Source organism: Patiria miniata, unplaced genomic scaffold, assembly GCF_015706575.1.
Source record: "Patiria miniata isolate m_02_andy unplaced genomic scaffold, ASM1570657v1 HiC_scaffold_17, whole genome shotgun sequence".
NCBI classification, from domain to species: Eukaryota; Metazoa; Echinodermata; class Asteroidea; order Valvatida; family Asterinidae; genus Patiria; species Patiria miniata.
The window spans coordinates 790,634-817,607 of record NW_024037055.1 but is presented as its reverse complement, the minus strand read 5'-3'; the positions used below and the strand labels follow the sequence as shown (position 1 = coordinate 817,607).

The 26,974-nt window shown below is 38.6% G+C and overlaps 1 protein-coding gene across 7 annotated transcripts in view; it reads left to right on the top strand.

Annotated features, from left to right (window-relative positions):
* The first annotated feature begins 1,404 nt into the window (after nucleotides 1-1,404).
* Nucleotides 1,405-26,974, top strand: part of LOC119723313 (ankyrin repeat and SOCS box protein 3-like) — a 70,049-nt gene continuing 44,479 nt past the window's right edge. Inside the window, exons 1-2 of one of the 7 annotated variants that reach the window (XM_038193868.1) lie at nucleotides 1,405-1,561; nucleotides 8,066-8,329. In XM_038193868.1, the coding sequence (XP_038049796.1) occupies nucleotides 8,122-8,329 (208 nt within the window). In that variant the 5' untranslated portion in view covers nucleotides 1,405-1,561; nucleotides 8,066-8,121. The other 6 variants (XM_038193867.1, XM_038193865.1, XM_038193866.1 and 3 more) reach the window with 6 other exon arrangements.

Below are 26,974 nucleotides of genomic sequence, written 5' to 3'. Positions count from 1 at the left end.
AGGGAGGAACAGGGCGGCCCCTAAGCCCTGATCCTCCGAGTGGACCACATGCCCTGAACCTGTACGAAGGCGCCAACCTGGAACTCACGGACAGTACCAGCCGCAGAGCTTACCGATTAAGCTAAGGTACCGTTGGTATTTTACGACGGGAAATTAAACATCTTATAATGACTGAATGGAACGCGTGCGTTGAAAAGCAAAAAGACACCGACGGGATTCGATACCGGGCTCCGCGATTCGTGGACTACGAATCTAACCACTCGGCCATCATGCTTCCTTGGAATTCTCCTCAAAAACAATTTGTCTTAATAATAGGTGGAGAAACTCGGAGCATTGCTGTGTGCATCTGTTTTGGCTCCACGGGCGAACAGAATCGAAGTCGATATTTCGGGCAATAATGAATCAACTGTTTTCATTTGTTTGGAAAATTGTATACGGCAGCCTCATTAGTCGTAGGCCGTGTGCTAAACATGTCTTGTCGTTACGCGACAATGATCACTATTATTATGTAGCCTGAAACAGGTATTAGGGGCGGATCCAGAAATGTTGGCGGACTGGGGGGGGGGGGGGAGTCAGGCCCGTTAGATGTTTATATCCGATCTTATCATTTTTCATAATTGTATAGCCTATACATTATTCTGTGTGTATCAGAGCATGGAGGAAGGAACACATTGGCGGGGCGGGGTGGGGGGTTCGACCCCGGCTCTGGATCCGCGCCTGACTTCTATTCTTTGTATTTTGGACAGGGACAGATACAGATTCTCAACTCCGCCACTACTATTTTAGCATTGTGCGGACATCTTTAAAAAAGGAAACGATAATTGTTTTGACGGATTTTTAAAAATCAGTTTAAATCAGGCCTGTATTGCGTTCGCTGTTCAGTCTTTCATCAGCCTGTGATCAAACATTATTTTCGTGAAAAATAATGTGAACTGGTACTGTCCGTGAGTTAACCCTGGATAGGAAACTTTCTTCCTGTATCCTGATTCGATACCGCAATTGGCTAGTAATGGATTTTTATCGTGTACTTGGTGTTATTATTCACAACGTGCAGTACGTGTTTTCGCGATCATTTGTCCATGCCTTCTCGAAAATACTAATTTCCTTTCCAATATGGTCATATTAATATGAAATATGATACTGCATGTTGTCTCGATAAAATCGTAACAGTTTAATTTTAAAAAATCGTGTTTTTGTAACTCACGCCGTGCTCGCGCTGCGACGAATTGACTCTGTTTTTACCCCAGACACCGCATACAAAAACAAACGCTAATGTAACGCATATCCAGGCACCAGACTATTGCTCATTTGCATACGTGTTCACAAATCTTGCACATGGAAATGATCCAATACCAGGGTGAGAGAGCAGGTAGTGATGGGCGCGTACTGTTCGACACCCTGGGGACGAGGTTGAGATCCAGCTGATCAAAGACCGCGCGCGTAGAGTATGACCATTGATCTCCATATACATATGTCTGTGTATATGGAGATCAATGAGTATGACAAGGTCAAGGCGGCAGAGGTCACCAACCGATAGCAGATCTAGCTAGCCAGGGTCCAAGCATGGAGGTAGGGTCCAAGTAAGTACAGCTACACTGTAGTATTGCATGCACTAGTAGTAGTAGTGGTGCAGAGAGTTTGTGAAATCGGGTGCGGGCGGGAAAGACGACCTGCACTTTCCTTTCTACCACTGACCTGCATCGCCCTGTATGTTGTTGCTTCTGTCCTGATGAGCTGAGTGAGCGCGGATGCAGTGTAAATGCCATGCCCAGGCAGCACCAAGGAACAAAAAAGTGTGTTCATTGCCTAATATAGTAATAATAATAGATAGTGGATATTTTGCCGGAGGTAATGACGGCAAACTAACGATTACTAAAGGTTTGCCGGCGGCAATCCATATCAACAGAGGGCGCTGTACTCTTTAAAATAGGGCTGAATTATAAGATGTATTAAATTCCCATCAAATGTTGTGTAGCACGTTTGGTGTAATGGTTAACTTAAGCAAAGGTTCTAGTAAGCGGGATGACTCGCGTTCGATTCCGACCGCACCACATTTTTAAGTTTTTTTTTCTCATCCCCAAATAAATAAGAATATTCTTCTTTTATTATTTTAACATGTCTCAAACATTTTGTGCAGAGTAAGCCTACATTTTCTTTTTCAGATTTGTGGCTCTGGAGGAATTTTTTTTCAAAGGGAAATAAAGTCCGAAATTATAAAATGGTCTGAATCCCATCTTGTGAATACGAGGTAACAACGATAATTTTGGCATGGAGCCAGACTAAAACTTGTCACCGGAAAATGTTTAAGTACAAAAAAACAGTAACTGCGCATGTTCAGTGCATATCCGGCAAACTAACGTTTACTAAAGGTTTGCCGTCTCCGGCAAAATATACACTGCCATAATAATATGATAATTTGGCAATGGTAATAAAATTCAACTTAGGCCAAGTTCGGGCATGTCGGGCAAGGACCATTAGTCGACTAGTAGTAGTAGTAATGGTTGATTTGTGACGTACCTTATGCCTGCGCACTGATAGCAAAGTGCGAACGTCTCTAGTCGAACGCTGGTCAAAATGTCATTGCAAAACGTCTGGATCCTGGCTCCCTGCTGTACGTTATGAACGCGCGGCTATGGTTACCAGCGAAGCAACCAACCCCAGTAGGTTGGTTCCAAATAGTCGACTAGCGTAGTTAACCATCGTCGACTAGACAGAGTTCGGGCAAGCGTTAGTCGACCAATGGTTAACTATAGTCCTTGCGCGAACTTGCCCCAAGATTCCCATGATGGTCATCACCAATTTGGAAAGATTCCCAAATCTGGCCATCACTTTTCACCCTGTCATGCCTGTGCACAAACCCTACGGGGGTGGTCTGAAAAATTTTTTTTTCAGTAACAATTCAAAACTAGAGGTTGTAGGAACAACCACACGGTGTTGGGCCATGGATTACCGCAAACTTTGCCACACACATCAACTCAAAATATGCATGTTTAAATCCATGTTTGACTTTTCAACATGCTGCCAGAGGGCGCTCTAACATTTGATGACTTCACCTGTAAACTTGTTGTACAGTACTGCCTAGGCAGACACTCAAATCGTTGAAAGCAAGTTCGCATCTTCTGCCAATTTCAATTAATAAGGCACTTCCGGTTTTGATCGGAAGGAAGGGTCACATGATTTTGCACTTAAAACCAAAAATGAAGACCCTGCAATATTTTATCGATTGCCATAAAAACAAAATCCAATCTGTAGCAGTTGATTTCATATTGATTTTCAAAGATTAAATATGGAAATATTTATTTGCTTGTAATATGACACTTGATTACGTCATTGTGACGTCATCGCCAGAAACCTCCAGAGCTATATTTACTCTGCTATATATAGCCACATCTTTATTATTTATCATTTAAATCATCATACACAAACAAAACACACTTTACTCATTAATTTGGGATTGTGCGAGCTGCAGCAACCAATACTTTTAATTAGCTTACACTGTTTCATCAACTTCTCAAATACACATCATTATTACTGATAACTTTGCACGATATACATCGAGATATATATCAACATAACAAACTGTGAATTCAACCCATTGCTTTTGGTGATCGCCAGATACAAAAAACCACAAACCTTTTTGGAAAAAGTGGAAACGTATGCCCTGACCTATGCTGACCACCGCTCTCAGGCTAGCTAAGCAATGATAATGGGAGGTTCTTAAAACAACGTATTTTAAGATAGAATTACTTTAGCCATTACAATAGCATATAATTGCTGCTAGCAAGCGTGAAGTGACGCGTTTCTCCGCTAGCATCACATACCACTACCTATTCAAAATTCCCGCTTAGACCATCGAACCATACAATCATTAGCATATCAATGATAAATTTGATGTATTCTAATTCATTCTGGACTCAACCGAATACATCAACATATCTCTCACGGTTGATTTTTTAGCAATTGTTTAAGGTTTAAAGGTCTTTTCCTTATAACTTCCGGTCTGATGACGTCATCCAATTTTTTTCACGCACAGGTCTTTTCTGCATTAAGTTCATCATGTATGTTAGGTTTGAAGCGATCACCGCAAATTTCGTCACATACATCAAGTGATAATGCGTTTTCGACGCTTTTTAAACTGCCGCTAGAGGGCGCTCTAACTTTTGATGACATCACCTGTAATATGTTTGTACAGTACTGCCTAGGCAGACACTCACATCGTTGAAAGCAAGTTCGCATCTTCTGCCAATTTCAAATAATAAGGCACTTCCGGTTTCGACCGGAAGGAACGGTCACGTGATTTTGCACTTAATACCAAAACTGAAGACCCTGCAATATTGTATCGATTGCCATAAAGAACAAAATCAAATCTGTAGCAGTTGATTTTACATTGCTTTTCAAAGATTAAATCTAGAAATCTTTGATTGCTTGTAATATGATACTTGATGAGATCATTGTGACGTCATTACCAGAAACCTCAAGAGCTATATTTTCTGTGCTGTATACAGCCAAATTTTGATTATATCTATCACGGTATATTTTCTAGCAATTTTTTAAGGTTTAAAGGTCTTTTTATTGTAACTTCCGGTCTGATGACGTAATCAATTTTTGTTCGCGCTCAGGTGTTGTCTGCATTATGGTCATCATGAACATTAATTTTGAAGCGATTACCGCAAACTTTGCCACAGACATCAAGTGAAAATGCGTTTTTGACGTTTTTTAGCCTGCCGCTAGAGGGCGCTCCAACACTTCATGGCGTCACCCATTATTTTTTTGGAAAAGTCAATCCAGGCAGACACTTAAATCGTTAAAAGCAAGTTCATATCTTTTTCCACTTTCAAATTATTAGGCACTTCCGGTTTCGACCGGAAGAAAGGGTCACGTGATTTTACGCGCACAGGATAAAATGAAGATCATGTATTACCATGTCGATTCCTGCAAATTTCAGGTTCCTGTCTCTCACAGTTGATTTATATGGAATTTCAAAGATTAAATTTATTAAACTTTCGAGTCACGTCACTTGACCCATGATGACGTCATGATGACGTAATTACAAAAAAAGACCATCTGCGGTGGATTGGGCATTCATGTATTGACAAATGAAGTTCATATATGTTTCCATTTCTCCAAACAGTTCCGGAAACGAATTCCTGAGAATATGCTGAGAAGAATACAAACCTGGCCATCATTATCAGTATCAGCCATCAGAAAGAGATTGAGCCCAATACATGTACCTATTGTTTTTGTAAGATTTTACTGAGTAAAATCTTACAAAGACAATAGGTATTGGGCTCAAGGCCCAACACGTAATGAGTGCTAATTTTGACTTTTTAGAACATAAGCCTATTAATTATTATCTCTTTCTGATGGCTGATACTGATAGTGATGGCCAGATATGGGAATCTTTCAGAAGTTCATAAAATCGTGGCTCCTGGTGTGCTGACATTTTCAAGAAAATTGGGTTTTGTCCAATGCTTGGTCGGCTGACCAGCCTTGAGGAAAATTTGCTTGTTTTTCAAAAGTTGCTCTTAAATTTTCATAATTAGTTTTTCCGCATTTTCTTTGCAATTGATTACACATACGAGTAGGCAGATATTTAGCCGGAGATGGCAAACCTTTAGTTAAGGCCAAAAAAAAGAAAAATCGGTCTCTGGTCAGACCGAAGTTCCGGAATTGATGCGGCGACACGTTTTTTGTGTGTGTTTTTTTTGGTGGCTTGAATTGTACAGACGAGGTGGGTACTATTTTGCTTTTTTGTGTCCTCATTATACATTGGTGTCCTCCATAATTTGCCTTGGTGCCCTTCATCATTTGCCTTGGTGCAATTTCCCCATTCCTTGGTGCTCCTTGGTACACAAGTTTGAGGAGGTGAGGAAATAGAGGGCGCTGTTGTAGCTTCCGTGTTAATTGGAAAAAAAAAAGGTTGATGCGCATGATTAAAATCGACGAGCGCGCTGACCAGAGACCGAGTATTTTTTTTTGGCCTAAACGTTACTACTGAAAAATGTAGCAAGAGCAAATGTTGTACATTCCATATAAATGTTAAAAGATAAATGCTACCGGTACCTGTGGCAGACACAGTGCAGGAAAATTTGAAAGATAAGGAAAAAGTATTAAAGATATTATCTTTTATAGAATTTGCCAAAAAGCTATTTTGTTGTTGTTACATACCGGTGTAGTGTGAATATCCGACTCCATGAAATGTGGACTCATTGGTAGTACTGCGCACGCGTGAGTACGATACTATGCTATTTTTAGGATCGTTTTGTGAGAGTGACCTGTCACGTGCGAGGGATCAACCAATAATAGGGAAATAGGGGTCGGATTTTCATGTGACACCGGTACAACTCAGCAGAAAGGCCTTAGTTTCCAATGTACTGGATAAAATCACCGCCAAAGAGTGTACTGGTACTGGAAATGCGAAACGATTTTTGATGCTGAAATAACAGATTTGCTGCAAGTCTGGCTATATGTCAAAGCTCTTTGCCCTGATTTTGTGCAGGAACTTGCAGGTTTTTCCCGCAGACGTATATGATTAATGCAATGACATGTACTAAACCATAGTTTGGAAAACTATGGATAAAGTTATGGTTGGCAGCAGCGCATGTGCAATTATTCAGTGAATGCAAAAAAAAAACACCCTTTGTTCCATTGTCATGTAATACACAAATCAATTTTAAGCTAAATCTCCATGTCTGTTTGAAGAACAGAATATATAGGGCTTTTTCACATTTTTGTGTGTGAGTTCATGCCTTTTGTGGTTTGAATATAAATGTACGGCATGGCTTATTTAGCTGTTCTTGTGGTTCTCTAGGTAGAACTTTAAAATATGCACCTATATGATGTTGCATCGGAACCCATGATGATGTCATCATGATATCATCCAGTTTTTGGCTGTAACACGTCCCTGTCTATGTTCATACCAAGTTCCAACCCAATCGGACTTACAGTTCTCTATAATATAAGATAACATTTTGAAATATACACCGTTAAGATGACATCACAAGACCATTGTCTAGGGCCCAACCTGACCATGGGGTCTTTGTCCTTCCCTAGTTTGAAGTGATCAATTTGATTGCATTTTAGGTCAAATTTTGATAACTAGTAGAAGAAAATGTAAAAGGTTGAAAACATCATTATGACATCATTCGGCAATTGCATATAAAAAACAGTATCTACCTGCCCACCAAGTTTCAAGACAATCAAACTTACCCTTATATGTGATTTGAAAAATCGCATTTTTGATGACGTCATCACAATGTCACACATTTTTCAAAAAGATACCTTTGACCTTATAAACCTTATACAAAAAGAATTTTGAATTTAGCATGTTGGGTTCAAGAGATATGGTGATAATCTTCAAAATTCAAAACTCTACAAACAGGATGACATCCTCATGATGTCACCTCAACATTTAGATTTAACACATACCGGTCTACCTACATACCAAGTTTCAATCCAATCGGTCCAACTTGCATACAGTTCTCTAGATATAGCCTTCTATAGGACTTATATGCACATTTAAGATGAAGTCACGTTACCCATGGTGACATCATGATGATGTCAATCTTCTTCATAAGGTCTTTGCCTATGTAAGTTTCATTGGCAAAAGTGGGGGCTGGAATAAAATGTGTACAAAGTCTATGGGATTTGGGTCCCAAAAATAAAAAAAATAAAGGCCCCCCCCCCTCCCCCCAAAAAAATTGCGGAAAAGCCAAGAAGTTCTTTGGGAAATCTTAAAAACTAAAATTAATGAAATTACGAGGAGATTGCAAAAAGTCATTTCAGAACAAAAGCAAGTGGGTAAGCACTAGCTTGAGTAACTCCAGCTTATATTGCTCATGACTTTGGAAATTCGTCTATTTGCGAATTTTTGATGTCATGAGCATCATGAGCACCCCTTAGGGAGATCTATTGCAGCCTTGGCTGATTTTTTTCCCAGACTGTTTTTTTTCTTAGCCAAATGATAACTTAAAAACTCTTCTGTGGAGAGGTGTCACACGTTTTGAAGTGCACATACACTCTGTCCTGCAAACAAATTTAAAGTTGGCCTGACTTTGTTTTGCAGGGTTTTGTGCTCTTGATGTCTGTGTGTAGGATGTTGAGCACTGTATCCAGTTGAAAATGGATTTCACAGAGGCCTATTCTGATCGTTGCTCGACCGTAGGTGCAGCCGTCCATACAGGAAATGTTAATGTTCTGAGAGAGCTGATTGGTAGAGGGGCTAGTGTCAACATTCATGATAATCGGGGATGGACCCCACTTCATGAAGCTGCAAATGCTAAAAAGTATGAATGTCTGAGAATACTCCTGACTAAACTAACAAAAGAAGGTAAGCTTTATTTCTAAACACTATGGTAGAATATGCACAGTGTGTCCCGTCATAAGTTTCACCGTCATAAGTAGAAATCCAGCCTGAAGTTAAATGCCAATAGTCACGATAGCTCCTTTTCAAACAGCAAGTGGGGACCAACTTCATGGAGACTCTGTTAATCAAGAAGACTAGGGGCCTATTGCTTAGTAATCTTGTGTGCTGAGCAAAAATGAGATGAGAATCAGTCACAAGCAACATACATGTAGCATTGTATTTGGGCTGGTTACCAATTTATTTTCACTATAAGGAAGTATTTTATGCTTTATAACAGAAAACAAATTATGTCTAATTGCACAAAATTTGTGTTGTCATGTTTTTGTGTGTGTAAAAGGCCTATTGAGTGTGCGGAAACACAAAATGCAAGAGTTTATGGAGAGGCTCTTATAGCTCCGCGGTTGTATGCTCCGATTTCACTGTCTGCAGTCATGGCTGGCACATGAACAAATTGTGTCCGCCAATATTTAGTAGCAAAGTGCTTGTTAGCGCTGTGTATTGTGTTTACATCCGGCATGCATCCAACAGGTCTAACGACTTGACTAATATGAATTTGGATGGTTATTCATTTATGCACCCAGCGAAATACATAATATGCATTATTTTTCCATAGAGAGGGCCAATGATAACCCGGCTAAATCGCTGCGGAAGCATCCATTATGAGAGTGGGGATACAGTTCACAACAAAATGCTTGATCAATGCACGCTTCTTTATTCTCACTCTTTTTTGAACGATTTTCAGTAAGATATTAAACTCCACACTTGGTAAAATAGAAAATATAATATCCAAATCTTGTTTTTCGAATAAAAAAATATGTTCCAAACGACCCAGGAATTATCTTTCGACCCCTCAAGCAATTGATTTGCTCCAGGTTGTGTTGCATAGTGCCGTTGAGACATTCACCACGCAAGTCCACGTACATCAGTGAAATATGACACTCGTGGGAAGGTTGCACTGCACCGCGCTGAGAGGTCAGGTATAATACTGATATTCATATGCTCCTGATTCTTAGTCAATCAAAGTGCTCGGTCCTATTTTGGTGGCAATCACCATTGCTAATTACAGAAAACTATCCTTTATTTCAGCTGTATTCCATTTGAGGAAACTTTTTATGCAAAGACGCGTAATTTTGTTCCTTGTCCGTATTTCGTAATGTACATGTAACTCACCAAGATTGCATATCTCATTACACTCACAAAACATTTTAAAATAATTTTTTCAGTGATTGTGTTATAGGTCACAGTACTTATAAAGATGTAGTAATATTGCAAAAATGGAGAATTGATAGCCACTCATGTTGAAATAAGCGTTCAAACAGTGGTGTTACATTGCTTAAAATGTAACGAAACTAACCGTGGAATTGCCCCATCAGTTACCGTTAATATCAAGTTTTTGTAAGAGTTTTATGCCAAAATTGATCGCACTTTTTCAATTATTACATGAGGTACTGTGACTGTACTGATGTGGTTTTGTCAAAAATAACAAAGCAAACAGATACAACTTTAGCAAAGTTTGTAGAAATTGATGATCTGATTGAGATGTTAACATCATGTAACGTCCGAAACAAAACACGACATATTGTCTTTTTTTACCCTAGTACATGTACATGTATATATGTAGTTCAGTATATATATATGTATTTTTTTAATTACCACTGCAATCAATCAAGTTCATATTTTGCAATTTTCCATTACATTTAACATAACATTTGGAAGTACAGATCTAAATTAGAGATATATGCGTTTGTTGAGTTACAAACGCAGGATGATCAGGCAACAATTTCATAGGAACGTGCCCAGTGTACTTGTGAATATCGTAACAGAAAGAGGATCACGAAAATTTAACCTTCTGACATGTCTGAGAAGTACAATTTTTTAATTGTGGAGAAAAAAACACATCTTTTGGAGTATGACAAATGTAAGTATAGAAATTGTATGTAGAAATACATGGAATTTCCGGTTTGATAACATCATAAGTTAAAATGCGCAAAATGAATACTGATTTAGTTAAGAGAGGATAAGAGTGCAAAGTTAAAAGTTCATGAAGTACATTGTACGTATGAAGTACGTTGTACGTATGAAGTAGGAACATAGTGGACACGGATCAAATGACGAATTTAAATTTCATGGAAAGAAAAGCGATCATTTTTTCACTTCTCATACAATAACTTCCACTCAGATGATGTCACGATTCTGAAACCTTGCAAAATTCTTTGAGGTTGTACAAAGAATATCTACGGTAGAGGCAATTTTGTAAAATTGTAACGAATGGTTTTTAAGTTCAAAAATTCCATCTATCTTTTGACGTACCGCTAGAGGTCGCCCTTCCATGTAATTACGTCATCATGCCTATGTTTGTGTTGGACATTCCTCACTAATTAGTTGCAAACTGTAGTAAAATGCTTCCGTTTTCAAGTTTCAATGTATATTTAATTATTTATTTATTTATTTTTATTTATTTATTTATTACTTCTGGTACTGAAACCAAGGATTCCCCAAATAGCGCCACAGGCGCTGTAAGCTCGAAAGCCTGAAGAAACCTGTAGAGAGAAGTAAATGAGAAGAAATTACAATTTTAGAGGTGGGAGGAAAAGCCCAGAAGAATATTCTGGGGAAAACCCACGGAATCAGGTTGGGACTGTAAAAAACCTAATCCACAAATTAGCCCGGCCGGGATTCGAACCTGGGTCACAGCGGTTGAAGGCGAGGAAAGTACCGCTACGCCAACCTGCACTTCCGGTTACACTGGAAGTAAAGGTCAAAAGGCTTTGCGCCTGGTAATCAAATTTATTGCCAGTGGCAATGTCTAAAACAACAAAAAATGAGAACTCGCTAATTACTCTATTCCGTTATAAAGTTATAATTAAAGTAAGTTCTCAAATTTTGATGTTAACCCGCTTGTAATTTGTTACTCGATGACATCCAGATGACGTCACAATTTTTATCACATCTTCTGACCAGGGTTCAAGTTCCATCTAGGTTTTATCGTCATCACGTGAACCATTTAAGGAAGAAATGTGGTTCGTTTTGATTTTGAGGCTTCTTTCTGTATCTTAAATTCACCTAACTTTGACCTTCCGGTAGACCCAGAAGTAAATGTCAATTGAGTTCACGTACACACAAAAAAATGTTTATCAATTAATGGTCCATCTGATTATAGTGTATACTATGAACACGATCGATTATTTCGTTACAGGTGAAAGAAGATGGTCATTTTTTCAGCGAAAATCGCCTGTAATTTGACACCCAATGACATCATCATCAGTGTTCTTTTTATGCCCCGCGGCAAAGCGGAAGGGGCATACTGTTTCTGCCTTGTCCTTCCGTGGGTGGGTGGGGGTGTATGTGTGGGTGTGTGTGTGTGTGTCCGGACAAATCTTGTCAGCGCGATAACTTGAGAAATACTTAACATATGAAGTTCAAATTTGGTTTGTGTATTGTTCTTGGTAATCCTAAGAAACCTATTGGATTTGGGGCCGAAAGGTCAAGGGTCAAGGTCACTGACTAAAACAAAAGAAATTTTGTCAGCGCGATAACTTGAGAAATACTTTACATATGAACTTCAAATTTGGTTTGTGGATTGTCCTTGGCAATCCTAAGAAGCCTATTGCATTTGGGGCCAAAAGGTAAAGGGTCAAGGTCACAGTGGCTAAAACAAAAGAAATTTTGTCAGCGTGATAACTTGAGATATACTTTACATATGAACTTCAAATTTGGTTTGTGGATTGTTCTTGGTAATCCAAATAGGCCTATCGCATTGGGGGTCGAAAGGTCAAGGGTCACAGTGGCTAAAACAATAGAAATCTTGTATTTATTCTGAGATCATAGGGATTAGGGATTAATTCATATGAAACGTACAGAAGACACTAATGCTGTCAATGAACGTTCCATGTGACCAAGGTACATGTAAGTTGATGTTAAAAGAGTGGTGTTATGTCATGGGAACAGTCACGGTTGCGGGGCATTTGTGTTTGTAAACACACCTGACTTGTTTATTTATGGTTTTTTTTAACCCAAAAAATAAAAAAATTTCAACAGTGACATCATTTTGTCCTCTTCATCTGTTGCAACTAGACCATATAAAGCTGTTATGTAATTTCCTGAGTCCAATGGTGGCCATTTAAAAAAAACAACCTGGTGCCATCTTGAAAAATTGCCCGGTCGGGCGGCCATTTTGGAGGGGGGAAAAAGAGGCCTCCCACTTCCTATTTTTTAAAAAGGCGGAACGCTAAATATGTTATTTTTTTCAGAAGGATGTGCTATGTCCCCCCGGACAACAGAAAAATGTTTCAAATCTATTTCCTATTTTTTTTATTTTTATTTTTTTGGGCTTTTCCACAAACGTTTCAAATCTAGTTTCCTATTCTGGTTTTTTTTTTTTGGCTTTTCCACAATTTTTTTTGGCTTTTCCGAATAGTTGCGGAAAAGCCTTTATTTCTGTTAAGATTTTTCTTTCTGATTGGCTTTCCCCGCATAGTACCGGTAGTGGAAAAGCCTTTCTATTTGTTAAGATTGTTCTTTCTTCTTCTTCTTCTTTTTGTCGCCTAAACCCCATAGACTTTGTACACGTTTTTTCTCAATGCCACTTTTGGCATTAATCTTTGTCGTACATCATTCAAAGTCAGCATAGGCATAGTCCTTATAGCATAGTTGTGTCCCGAAGAGTGACGTCATCGTGACGTCACCATGGGTCAAGTGACGTCATCACAAATGTGCAAACTTTAAGACCCTATATCTATTACTGTAAGTCCGATTGGGTTGAAACTTGGTATGTAGGTAGCAGTGTTGTAGGTCTCAAGACTGGTCTCGATCTCAGTCTCGGTCTCGAGACCACTTTTTGCCGGTCTCGGTCTCGGTCTCGGGAGCTGTGGTCTCGGTCTTGGTATCGATATTTTGGCTGGTCTCGAGTTGAGACCAGCCAAAAAGTGAGGGGGGCAGATTCCGCCCCCGGCCATTTTAGGGTTAAGTAAAAAATCAGTTTAGGGCAAATGTGACTGCAGTGTGATGCTAATGGACATGTCTCTCTTCACTTTCTAGTGAGTGAGGCATAGTCCAATAACCATTGCTCCTCTTCTTATTTCTCGTTTTTATTGTGGGATGATCTGTTGAAACAAGCACTTTATAGCCATCCTCATTGATTCCAAATACAACTGAGATTTAAATCTTATGAATCAAGACTGAAACATTATTTTTACCGTCAGATTTTGTATTTTGAATATGGGGAACAATTCAACTCTTTTTCCCTAGAAATATTGGTGATTTTGTTTCTATTTTCCTTTTCAATTTTTCCTTTATTCGTGGAGGCGGGAAAACGCTTTTTTTACCCCTCAGCCGAGAGGCTCGAGGGGTATTGTCATCGCCTAGGGCGTCCGTCCGTCCGGATGTATGTCCGTCCGTCCGTCCGTCCGTCCGTCCGGGTAGCTTGGTTTCCGGATGATAACTTGAGTTTAAAATGTCGTTTGGGGTTGTAACTTCGGTAGGGGGTTGCCCTTGGGAGTAGGCAAGTTGGGATTGGTTTTGAGGTCAAAAGGTCAAAGGTCAAGGTCACCGTGGTGAGTTAAAGGTAAATGGTTTCCGGATGATAACTTGAGTTAGAAATGATATTTTGGTGTCTAACTTTGGTAGAGGGTTGCCCTTGGGAGTAGGCAAGTTGGGATTGGTTTTGGGGTCAAAAGGTCAAAGGTCAAGGTCACCATGGTGAGTTAAAGGTAAATGGTTTCCGGATGATAACTTGAGTTAGAAATGAGATTTTGGTGTCTAACTTTGGTAGAGGGTTACCCTTGGGAGTAGGCAAGTTGGGATTGGTTTTGAGGTCAAAAGGTCAAAGGTCAAGGTCACCGTGGTGAGTTAAAGGTAAATGGTTTCCTGATGATAACTTGAGTTAGAAATGAGATTTTGGTGTCTAACTTTGGTAGAGGGTTGCCCTTGGTGTTAGGCAAGTTGGGATTGGTTTTGGGGTCAAAAGGTCAAAGGTCAAGGTCACCATGGTGAGTTAAAGATAAATGGTTACAGGATGATAATTGAGTTAGAAATGAGATTTTGGGGTCTAACTTTTGTAGAGGGTTACTCTTGGGAGTAGGCAAGTTGGGATTGGTTTTGGGGTCACAAGGTCAAAGGTCAAGGTCAGCATGGTGAATTCAAGGTAAATGGTTTCCGGATGATAACTTGAGTTAGAAATAAGATTTTTATGTCTAACTTTGGTAGGGTGTTGCCCTTGGGAGTAGGCAAGTTGGGATTGGTTTTGGGGTCAAAAGGTCAAAGGTCAAGGTCACCGTGGTGAGTTAAATGTTAATGGTTCCCGGATGATAACCTGACTCTGGCTGAGGGGTTTCAACAGCAACGCTGTTATTTTTTATCATTACATTTATTAATTGATATTCATCAATTCGTAGACCGTTAAATTGGTATTAGTGGTGGACAGCTGAATTTTGTGATCTCTTTATTTAAATAGACACGACTTGGGAATAGAGTATGCAAATTACGTGAAATGTTCACAGTTACTATACTCAATAACATGTTCTTTATCCCAATTATATTTTTTACAAAATGGAGCGTGCCATTTTTTTTAATCATACGGTCACTTTCTTTTTGACTCGCCATGTATTCATCTTTTCATCTGTGATAAACACAAATTGAGCTACTGCCATGGTCACACAAAAATAGAGTCTAATTGCCTGCCTCGTCTCCTTCCTAAATGTCAATTGCATTTGCATGAGTCGAGAAGAATTGTGTTCCATTAAACGGCCATCACAATAAACTACTAGAGGTTGTAGGAACAACCACACGGTGTTGGGCCGCAGACTTTGCCACACACATCAACTCAAAATATGCATGTTTAAATCCATTATTGAATTTTTCAACATGCCGCAAGAGCGCGCTCTAACATTTGATGACGGCACCTGTAAAATTTTTTGTACAGTACTGCCTAGGCAGACACTCACATCTTTGAAAGCAAGTTCGCATCTTCTGCCAATTTCAAATAATAAGGCACTTCCGGTTTCGACCGGAAGGAAGGGTCAAATGATTTTGCACTTAATACCAAAAATGAAGACCCTCCAATATTGTATCGATTGCTATAAAAAACAAAATCAAATCTGCAGCAGTTGATTTTATATTGATTTTCAAAGATTAAATCTAGAAATCTTTGATTGCTTGTTATATGATACTTGATGACGTCATTGTGACGTCATTACCAGAAAGTTCAAAGCTATTTTAACTGTGCTATAGTTAGCCAAATCTTGATTATATCTATCACGGTTGATTTTTTAGCAATTTTTGAAGGTTTAAAGGTCTTTTTATTGTAACTTCCGGTCTGATGACGTAATCAATTTTTTTTCGCGCACAGGTGTTGTCTGCATTATGGTCAGCATGTACATTAATTTTGAAGCGATTACCGCAAACTTCGCCACAGACATCAAGTGAAAATGCGTTTTTCGCGTTTTTTAACCTGCCGCTAGAGGGCGCTCCAACTCTTCATGACGTCACCCATTATTTTTTTTGAAAGGTCAATCCAGGCAGACACCAACACCGTTGAAGGCAAGTTCATATCTTTTTCCATTTTCAAATTATTAGGCACTTCCGGTTTCGACCGGAAAGAAGGGTCACGTGATTTTACGCCCACAGGATAAAAGGAAGAGCATGTATTATCATGTCGATTCCCGCAAAACTCAAGTTCCGGTCTCTCACGGTTGATTTTATATTGAATTTCAAAGATTAAATTGATTATTTTTTGAAGTGACGTCACGTGACCCATGATGACGTCATGATGACGTAATTGCAAAAAAGCACATCTTCAGTGGGTTTTGCATTCTTGTATTCACAATTCAATTGCCGGACACATCAGTTGAATATGCAAATCAGTTAAATGAATTTTATAACCGCTTTGATCAGTGTGATTTTCATGCTCAAGTCGAAAACCTTCATGAAATATTACAAAATGATTCCGATCCTTATGAGTTGATTGTTTCTGAACAAGATGTGCGTCGTCAGTTTCTAAAACTAAATACTTCCAAGGCCGCTGGGCCAGATGGAATTTCTGCAAAGGTTTTAAAATCATGTTCGAGTCAGCTTTCAAGAATTTTTACTGTAATTTTTAACTTGTCTTTTAGTACCCGGTCCATTCCAAGACTTTGGAAGTGCTCATGTATTATTCCTATCCCCAAGAATTCTAATATTACATGCATGAATGATCTCAGACCAGTGGCCTTAACAGCCATACCAATGAAAGTGTGTGAACGATTGTTTAAGAGTGTTCTGGGTGGTTTTGTATCTAGTTTTATAGACCCTATGCAGTTTGCCTATCAGAGAAATCGTAGTTGTAGTGACGCTATCTTACTCATTTTGGATAAGTTATATGCTCACTTAGAACGAGCTCAATATGGTAATTCTGCTAGAGTGATGTTCTTTGATTTTTCGTCGGCATTTAATACTATTCAGCCACACATGCTTATTCAAAAATTGCTGGACCATTGTGAAGTACCGAAGTCGCTCTTGTCTTGGATTTTAAACTACTTGACAAATCGCTCGCAGTATGTTAAAATGAATGCTGCTGGCACGCAATCTAGTTCAATTTATTCAAATACTGGCGCTCCACAGGGTACGGTTCTGGCTCCTTTCCTGTTTTCCTTGTACATGTATACATCAGATTGTCGGTCTTCTGAAATGTCATGCCCTTTAATTAAATTTGCCGACGACACTGCGATGATTGGACTGGTTAGTAAGGATGATGATCAGTTATATCAAAATCAACTTCGACAATTTGTCAACTACTGTGATTCGAATTATCTCAAATTAAATGTCTATAAAACAAAAGAAATGGTTATAGATTATAGGAAGTCACGTCGCCTACCAGAACCTGTTACCTTGAAAGGCAGTGTTGTAGAACGTGTCACATGTTACAAATATCTGGGTGTCGTAATTGACAATGAATTGAGTTGGCATGAACATGTGGATTTCATTGTGAAAAAAATTAATTCTCGCATGTTCTGCCTTAGGAAACTAAATTCGTTCTATGTTGATCGTAAAATTCTGGCAACTTTTTATGACACTGTGGTTGCTAGTGTTTGGGGCTACTGTCTGATATGTTGGGGTGGAAATGTTGGGAAATGTGAAAAAGACCGCATAGATAGAATTATAAAACAAGCAGGAAGGATTCTTGGGGAGTCGCGGCCGTTAGTGGACACAGCATATGAGGATCTGGTGATCGGCAAGCTCACTATGCTACTGAATGACAAAAATCACCCACTTCATGATAGGCTTGCTGAACAGCTGATCCCAAGGTCTGGTCGTATGCGGGTGCCATATGCTGCGACAAACCGACATCCATCCTCCTTCATTCCTCGTGCAATAAAACATCACAATCTTATGTTCCAGCGTTAATATGATATTATATAAGGACATTTTTATCATTTTGATTGTTCGTTTTTATTGTTCGTGCAATTGTATATGTAACTGTGTTTTAAATGTGTCGATGTTGTTACTGTATGCGAGCATTTTAAATTACCCCAGTGGGATATAATAAAGATTATTTGATTTGATTTGATTTGATTTGAAGTTCATATATGTTTTCAGTTTGACAAACAGTTCCGGAGAAGAATGTGTCTAGAAGAATAATAAAAATAATAATAGTAAATTCTTACAATAACAATAGGTGTTGGGCTGAGGCCCAAAACCTAATTAATATATTGGCAATATGTCGTACTTGTTAATCACTAAAATATTCAAGTAAATTGCCCAGCAAAGTAGCCGATGCGGGCGATACGATGGCACGGTACAAAACACAGAGAGGCGTGCGCACTGAGCCATGAATCCTAAAACTTAAGTACATCTCGCCCACCACATTCAGTTTGTGACAGCGCCCTTTTATTGTGTCGGCCATTTTCTCTAAAAGGCTTATGACGATGATGTCGGCGGGCAGATTAACAGAAGATGATCAGGCAAATATGGTTCATCAATCTTCTATAGTATATGTAACATTATTGACATTAAACAAAAATAAAGTGGCATTACATTTAAGCCTTAGCCAGGCCTTCTTCAGGGGTAAATGACAGAGGAACAAGAAACAAACATGTAGGGGACACACAAACATGCAGGGTTGGAAGGAGAATCACAAAGAGTGATGGGGGGGGGGGGCAGACCAATCCATATCTGGCTACCTACTATTTTTGGTCTACATGTACAAATCTATATTCCATGACTGAAATTTTAAAAAATAAATCAATATTTTCTTGCTCCAAATTTTTTTCGAATCAGGTTTACAAGGAGGTCCAATGTAAAATTAAAGTTGCATTTAAATATCCGTTAGTGGTCATTGCTGAAACCAAGGGGTGGCTCTGGAGTTTAGGGTCCGAGTTCCTATAATAGATGAAACATCCACCTTTAACTTTTTACTTTTGTCAAGTTTCAACATGTTCAAGTTTTGCAAAAACTAGTACAAATTGTCGTACTCCTAAGTTAGAGTTTCTTCATCAGATTTACACTTTATAGTAGCTTAACAATATTTTGTGACAATTGATTGTGACAATAACAAATTCTGTTGCCATGTTGTAATTTATGGCATGAAGCAAACACAAAGAGCACTCGCATGACACAATTAAGCAGGTACAAGTGATTCCTAACTTTCAATCACAACACTGGTAGGTAGACCGGAATGTGTTATAGGTAAAAATTGAGGTGACGTCATGATGACGTCATCGTGCGATTTTATATGATTTTTTTAATTTTTGAAACTTTTAAGCCATATCTCTTGAACGCAACATGCAAAATTTAAAATTCTTTTTGTATTATGTTTGTTAAGTACATGTAATAAGTAATGTACAAAATTTTGAAAAATGTGTGACGTCATCATGACGTCATCAAAAATGCGTTTTTTGAAAACACATATAAGGGAAGGTTTGATCGTCATGAAACTTGGTGGATAGCTAGATAATGGTACTGGTATGCAAAATCCGAAATGACGTCACCATGACGTTATCGCATGGTTTTTAATAATTTTTGTAATATTTACAATTTCATTCCGCATCCAAAATTTAACACTTCCTTTCATTGGATTGACTTTAAGCTTGGTACAAACCAAGACCACAATGCAAAAATGTGCATTGACAAGTGTTATCAAGATGACGTCATCGCAGGGCATGTGGCGCTATCATAAAGATGCATTTTTTATAGTCTCATATTGAGAAAACTATCAGTCCAAATGGGTCAAAATTGCGTACGAAAGTAGTCCGACACGTCTGATTTAAAATGGATTTATTTCTTTTGATCGATAATATATCTCACAGACGCTACATGCTAAATTAAACAATTATTGTACCGTATACAATGTAGGCCTACTGTGAAATGTTTTACATGTAAAGTCTGGGACGTGTTATTGATAAAAAAAAAAAAGGCATAATGCGGAAAAGCCCTGTGTTCTGTTGCAAACAGACATAGATCTCTAGTTGGCTTTTCCGCTAAGTAGCGGAAAAGCCTTTCTTTTTGTTAAGATTTTTCTTTCTTCCTCTTCTTCTTCTTCTTTTTGTTGCCTAAACCCCATATACTTTGTACACGTTTTTTCTCAACGCCACTTTTGGCATTAATCTTTGTCGTACATCATTCAAAGTCAGCATAGGCATAGTCCTTATAGCATAGTTGTGTCCCGAAGAGTGACGTCATCGTGACGTCACCATGGGTCACGTGACGTCACGTTAAAGATTAATAGATTCAATCTTTGGAAATCAGTATAAAATCAGCCGTGAGAGACCCGATCTTGACGTTTGCGGAAATCAATGGAATAATCCAGAAGTAACTCGAATTGCCTTATAATTTAAAATCGGAAAAAGATGTGAAATTGCTTGCAACGATGTTAGTCTGTGGCTAGATTGTACTTTACGAAAAAAACCCACCGGTGACGTCATAACATGTTAGAGCGCCCTCTACGGGCAGGTTGAAAAAAGTGTAAAATGAATTTGCAATCGATGTCTGTGACGAAGTTTGCGATAATCGCTTCAAAATTGGTGTATGATGACCTCAATGCAGACAACACCTGTGTGCGAAAAAAAATGATGACGTCATCAGACCGGAAGTTATAATGAAAAGACCTTTTTTCCTTTGAAAATTCCTGAAAAATCAACCATGACAGTTTTTATATTAATTTTTACTTTAATTGTCGATTTAAGGGTAGGTCTAAAACATTTCGAAGTTTCGAAGCAATAAGCGAACTTCGACATGCCCTGCGCACGCTTTAAACTTCAGGTTGACAACACCTCTGCTTTAAAACATGCACAGGACGTCCACAATGTACACAGGACGTCCATAATGTACATGTACATGCACGTACATGTACATGTACGTTGTACCGGTACATACGCACATTCAACGTATGTCAGTCAGCCCGCAGCGCACGTGTTGCTGAGGTTAAATCCCGACCTTTATCTGCAGGGCTTCGGCACAAATCGGCCGCGAGAGTTCTACAGCTCTGTTTTTACGAACTACACGTTTACAAAAGAAGTAGCAGTTCTCCAAGATGGCATGCATGGTTGTTGAAAATGAACGTTTTTTTTTCTGAATGATATGAGGATTCAGTAATAGATTCAGTATATTTTGGCAGAATTTGGTTCACTAGAACTAGAAGTTGGGGTGTGATTTTGAGGATGAATTTTGTTGTTCTTTTTTAGTTCCTTCGCCATGACTAATTTACTAGATTAGGACAAAAAATGATCACCACACATCGATAAAGAAAGCTACGAGCTTTCATTTGATTAGCTTGTGCTAGTCCTTGTGGCGACATTTTCGTAGGTTTTCTGCCTATTACCGCACAGTGGTTTAAGACCCAGACATTTCACACACAAAAAAATTCCCTAATATTATGCCTTAATTTAGTTAAGTTGTATCTAATGAGTTAATTTATAGCAGATAAAAATTTTTTTTTTTCAAAATCTTTACCGTTTATATCACTCAGGTACATAACTACACAAAACTAAGAGGGTGAAGACTGATTACAGTAGGCACATTGGTGCAACAATAAAAAAACTGTTTTTCTATACCGAAATTATATCTTCAGATAGAAAACTGTGCATCATCTTGTAGCTTGTTTAGTACCCTTTCAGCTAATATAACATTTGTTATGCAAAGTGTTTCAGAAAGTGCAGAAATTTGCGAGGAAAACTTGCGGTAAATTATGTAGAAGTACCCAAAAAAGCAAAAGACACTCAGATTATGTTCGCTGATACATTTCTACAATCGGCCATAAACGGCCTGGGTAAAATTGTCTATTTTCTTCATAAATTGGTTCTCTGATTATTTGGCTACAAATATAATCAACAAGAAAAGTCGCGCAATGCATCGTTGTGCAGAAGAAAATCAACTTTGTAAGCAGTCCTCGGCTGGGATTTAACGTAAAACGCTGTCCCTGGCGACAAAGTGAACAGCGCCCTCTATTGTTGAGATTTGTCTAGCGTGATCGCTGTGTTGGGCTCGGTGTCATCGCTTGCACTTCGGAAATCTGTGTAAGAAGGTTCAAATCTCAGGGCTCGTGTGGGATTTACAGTAAACCATTATTGAAAAAATTGAGCTGTTAATGGTTTTCTTTTTCATGGAAAATGTAGATAGAATTAGAGATGAAAGATTATATTTTTCGCACAACGTTTTTGTGTAGGCCCACACCGGGCGTGGTCAGCCAAACGACAACATCATGTTCCTGGTGTTTGTAACTGTAATAAAATGTCTTAGGCCTGCCAAGGCCAGGAAAACCATTAAACACCATTTCAGCCAACCAAACGTGTTTTCCCAAAGGGAAGCCAGATACTTTCAAGGACTGATTTGTTGATGATAACATCCAGCCACAACTCCTGACCAGAGCTGTCATTGTGATTAAAGCATCGACAATGACTTATGTAAACACTGAGATCATAATATTTTCTGATAATTTTATTTTAATTTTTCTGCATGACTTTTCTGAAACCAAGCCCTTACGTCCCCCATTTTCTTCATATGACAAGGACTCCTCCACTCCATCTGTTCCATTAATTTGGCAACGGAAAAGAAGATCGCACAATCAAATACGCCACCCTCTAAATGAGACGTGGAATAAATATCTAAAGAGAAGGATCGGCCGGAAGAAGAGGCCGGATTATATAAGAACTAATAATAGACTACAACCAACATAGGAGAAGGTTACATATTACACTGAACATTGCTAAGTGATTAAGAAAATGAAAGGAAAATTAGATATGAGCCGAATTTAATAGATCACCACCGCAGATGCTCTCTCAAAAACCAACCAGATTTGCTTTATGAACATTTTGTAAGTTTTGAAAAAGAGCCGTCTCAAAAACAAATGCTTGACTCTTTATCAATTACTGTTGTGGAGGCTATGGATTTCACAAATTATGTCAGAAGGGGATGAAGCTGATGTTCCCAAAGCTGAGCTTGATCGCCCGAGAATTAATCCCCTAGATGAAGTGGGACCACGCCAGCAGCAGAAGAACGGGCGTGATATTAGATGAATTGAGGAAAGCCATTTTTGTAAGAGCAGTGGCCGAATATATGATTTTATCTGTTTTCACAAATAAGTCTCAAGAATTACAGGTTTTCTTTTAGCAAGAAGGAACAAATACCGGCTGCACCACTTAAGAGCACCGTTTTCGGATTTCCACGGTAAAACACAACAGAAAATAATAGTAAGATTAATGATAACATTTTGCAAATAAATAGCCTTATCACAGGGAATATATTATTAAAAATAGTAAAAAGTAATCACACTTGAAAACTTTACTATGTTAAATAAAGATTAAACTGGTTTAATCTTTATTTAACATAGTAAATCCAAAATTAACAACAACAAAATGTTTGGCTTCCGTGCCGGTACGGTCAGTGATGAGAAGCGATATGGACGTGTAATAATCATTAATGCCAAAATCGTCAAAAGAGGGCGCCATTGATAAATAGCGCCCTCTTTTGAAATTTAGCTCCAATTTTTGACAATTTCGGTGAGTTACGTTTTTAGATGATAGCCAACCTAGTTTTCTGTACCCAGAGATGGTATTTAAACATGCTTGATGTATTTTATAGGACATTTGACTGTTTAAAGTCCTGGAATATACTGATGTCTGGGTCACATATGGTTTTAAACCACTGTGTACCGGTAGCTTGGACGCGGGCGGAGGACGGTTTACAGCAAATCATCATGCACACGAACACATATAATTTCAGGGGGGGGGGGGGGGGTGGCTCGTTTCGAGGATGCTAATTTGTTTCATGTCTTGCATGTTAAATTCCTTTTTTATGTACGTTTTGTTTCGCAGTTGTCTTTAGTTATAGATGGGATATATCCAGCTAAGAAAGTGTGCTTTTTATGAAGACAGTTGGTTTAATTTTGGAAAATTCACTTGAAAACTAGACAACAAATGGTGCATTTAGACCGTACAACACATGTATACATGTATCTGTATACTATACTTTGTGTTTTCGGTCATACAGAGAAAAAGTTTGTGAGGAAAAACATTTTGATAAATTTACAATTGTCACATTTTCTTTCAATACAGGAACCTGTTCAAGCCAAGTCTGATTCGATTAAAACATTGTACATGCATAGTCAGGGATGTGTTATTGATGAAAAAAAATTATAATGCGGAAAAGCCGTATGTTCCATTGCAAACAGACATAGATTTCTCGTTGGCTTTTTCGCAATTTTGCGAAAAAGCCTTTGTTTTTGTTCTGTTTTTTTTTTCTTTTTTTTCTTCTTCTTCTTCTTTTTGTTCCACTTAAAATGCCATTGACTTTGTGCACATCTTTTCTGGCCCCCACTTTTGGCATTAATCTTTGTCATAATACATCATTCAAAGTTAGCATAAGCATAGTCCCTATAGCAAAGAAGTGTCCCGCAGATTGACGTTATGGTGACGTCATCGACTAATTTATTATAGATTTTTGAATATTTAATTTTTCCCATAGACTTTGTACAGAGAAATTTAAAAAAAATTGTCGATTTTTAAAGGGCATTTTTGACTCTTTGCCAGTAATTCATTTACACCAATCTTTGTCCAAGCAAAGACCCTAATTTAAACAACATTGTGTAATGATGACGTCATGATGATGTCATCCGGTGTTTATTTATAGGCAATTAAATTGTGACACTTTTAATATTCAAAAATGCATAAATATCAACCGTACGCGTCCGCAGCATTCTGTTGCCGGCAAGTGGTAGAATAGGTTGGGGTCTTTATTTCATTCAGTGTGCGTGAAATCACGTGACCCTTACTTCCGGTCGAAAAGGGCCAAAACCGGAAGTGGCTTATCATTTAAAAGTGGTAATAGATATGAACTTGCTTTCAACGGTGTTAGTCCTTGTCCAATAGTATTCTTCAAATCATCTACCGATGACGTCATGCAATCTTCGAGCGCCCTCTAGCGACAGGTAAAAAATTTGCAAAAATGTGTTTTGAATAGATGTCTGTGGCGAAGTTTGTCGGAATCGCCTAAATATTGGTGTATATGATGACCTTGACCCCCTTAAGACGTGTGAGAAGTTTTAGGCGTATGACGTCATCAGATCGGAAGTTATAATGAAAAGACCCATTTTCCTTTGAAAATTCCTGAAAAATCAACCATGGCAGTTTTTATATTAGCTTTTACTTTAATTGTCGATTTAAGGGTAGGTCTAAAACATTTCAAAGCTTCGAGGCAATAAGCGAACTCGAACATGCCTTGCGCACGCTTAAAACTTTAGGTTGACAATACCTCTGCTTTAAAACATGCACAGGATGTCCACAATGTATGTGTACATGCACGTACGTTGTACATACGCACATACATCTTATGTCAGTCAGCCCGAAGCGCACGTGTTGCCGAGGTCAAATCCTGACCACGGTGACCGTTTTAGCCGATTTTCGGCTAACTTTGACAAAACATGCACAGGACGTCCACAATGTACATGTACATGCACGTACGTTGTACATACGCACATACATCGTATGTCAGTCAGCCCGCAGCGCACGTGTTGCTGAGGTCAAATCCTGATCATAGTGACCATTTTAGCCGATTTTCGGCTAACTTTGACAGATTTTATGTTCATGCATAGTCAGAGACGTATTATTGATAAAATAAAAAAAATCATAATGCGGAAAAGCCCTATGTTCTGTTGCAAACAGACATAGATCTCTAGTTCTTCTTCTTTTTGTCGCCTAAACCCTATAGACTTTGTACACGTTTTTTTCTCAGTGCCACTTTTGGCATTAATCTATGTCGTACATCATTCAAAGTTACCACATGCATAGTCCCTATCGCAAAGTTGTGTCCCGAAGAGTGACGTCATGGTGACGTCATCATGCCGGGTCACGTGACGTTATCACAAATGTGCATATTGTAAAGTCCTATATCTACAGAACTGTAAGTCCGATTGGGTTGAAACTTAGTATGTAGGTAGACCGGGATGCGTTATAGATGAAAATTGAGGTGACGTCATGATGACATCATCATGGGTCACGTGACGTCATCCTAAATGTGCATATTGTTAAGTCCTATATCTAGAGAACTGTAAGTCCGATTGGGTTGAAACTTGGTATGTAGGTAGACCGGGATGTGTTATAGGTAAAAATTGAGGTGTATCATGATGTCATCGCGTGATTTTATATGAATTTTCGGATTTTTGGACCTTTAAGCCATATCTCACGAACGCAATATGCAAAATTCAAAATTCTTTTCGTATTATGTTTGTTGGGTAATACAATTTAGGTATATGCACAAAATTTTGAAAAATGTGTGACGTCATCATGACGTCATTAAAAATGCGATTTTTGAAAACACATATAAGGGAAAGTCGGATCAGCATGAAACTTGGTGGATAGCTAGATAATGGTACTAGTATGCAGAGTCTGAATTGACGTCATCATGACGTTATCAATTTATTTTTTATGATTTGTTAAATATTTACAATTTAATTCTGGTTACTAAATTTAACACTTTTATTAATCCGATTGGCCTCAAACTTTTGTACAGACTAAAAAAACAATCAAATAACGACCACTGCCAAGTATTGTTACAATGACGCCATCATGGCACAAGTGACGTCATCGTAAATGTGCATACTTTAAGCCCCTACTATCTCATGAACGATACGTCTGATTGGGTTGAAACTTGGAATGGGGGTAGACCAGGATGTGTTAGATAAAAATTGAGGCGACGTCATGATGACATCATCATGTAATTTTATATATATTTTTAAAATGTTGAAGCCTTTGCCCATATCCTTCGAACGCAATATGCTAAAATCAAAATTCTTTTTGCATTAGGTTAATGTTAGGCAAGAGGTATAATGTACACATTTTGCAAAATGTCGGACGTCATGATGACATCATCAAAAATGCGAATTTTTAAAACACATATAAGGGAATGTCCAGTCGTCATGAAACTTGGTGGGTGGGTAAGGTAAAGATCCCATAGCCATTACTGGCCGTAGGGGCAGTGGGATGTTAGAGGTCCACTGTGTCTTGGACGCGGCATATGAGTGGCAGGGCTCAGTCCTCTCCTCTCGCCGTCTTACCTTCCCTGAACGAATCAGGTACCCATTTTACTGTTGGGTCGTCAGAGAGAGTTTTCCAGTTTTTGGTCTGAATGGGATTCGAACCGCCAACC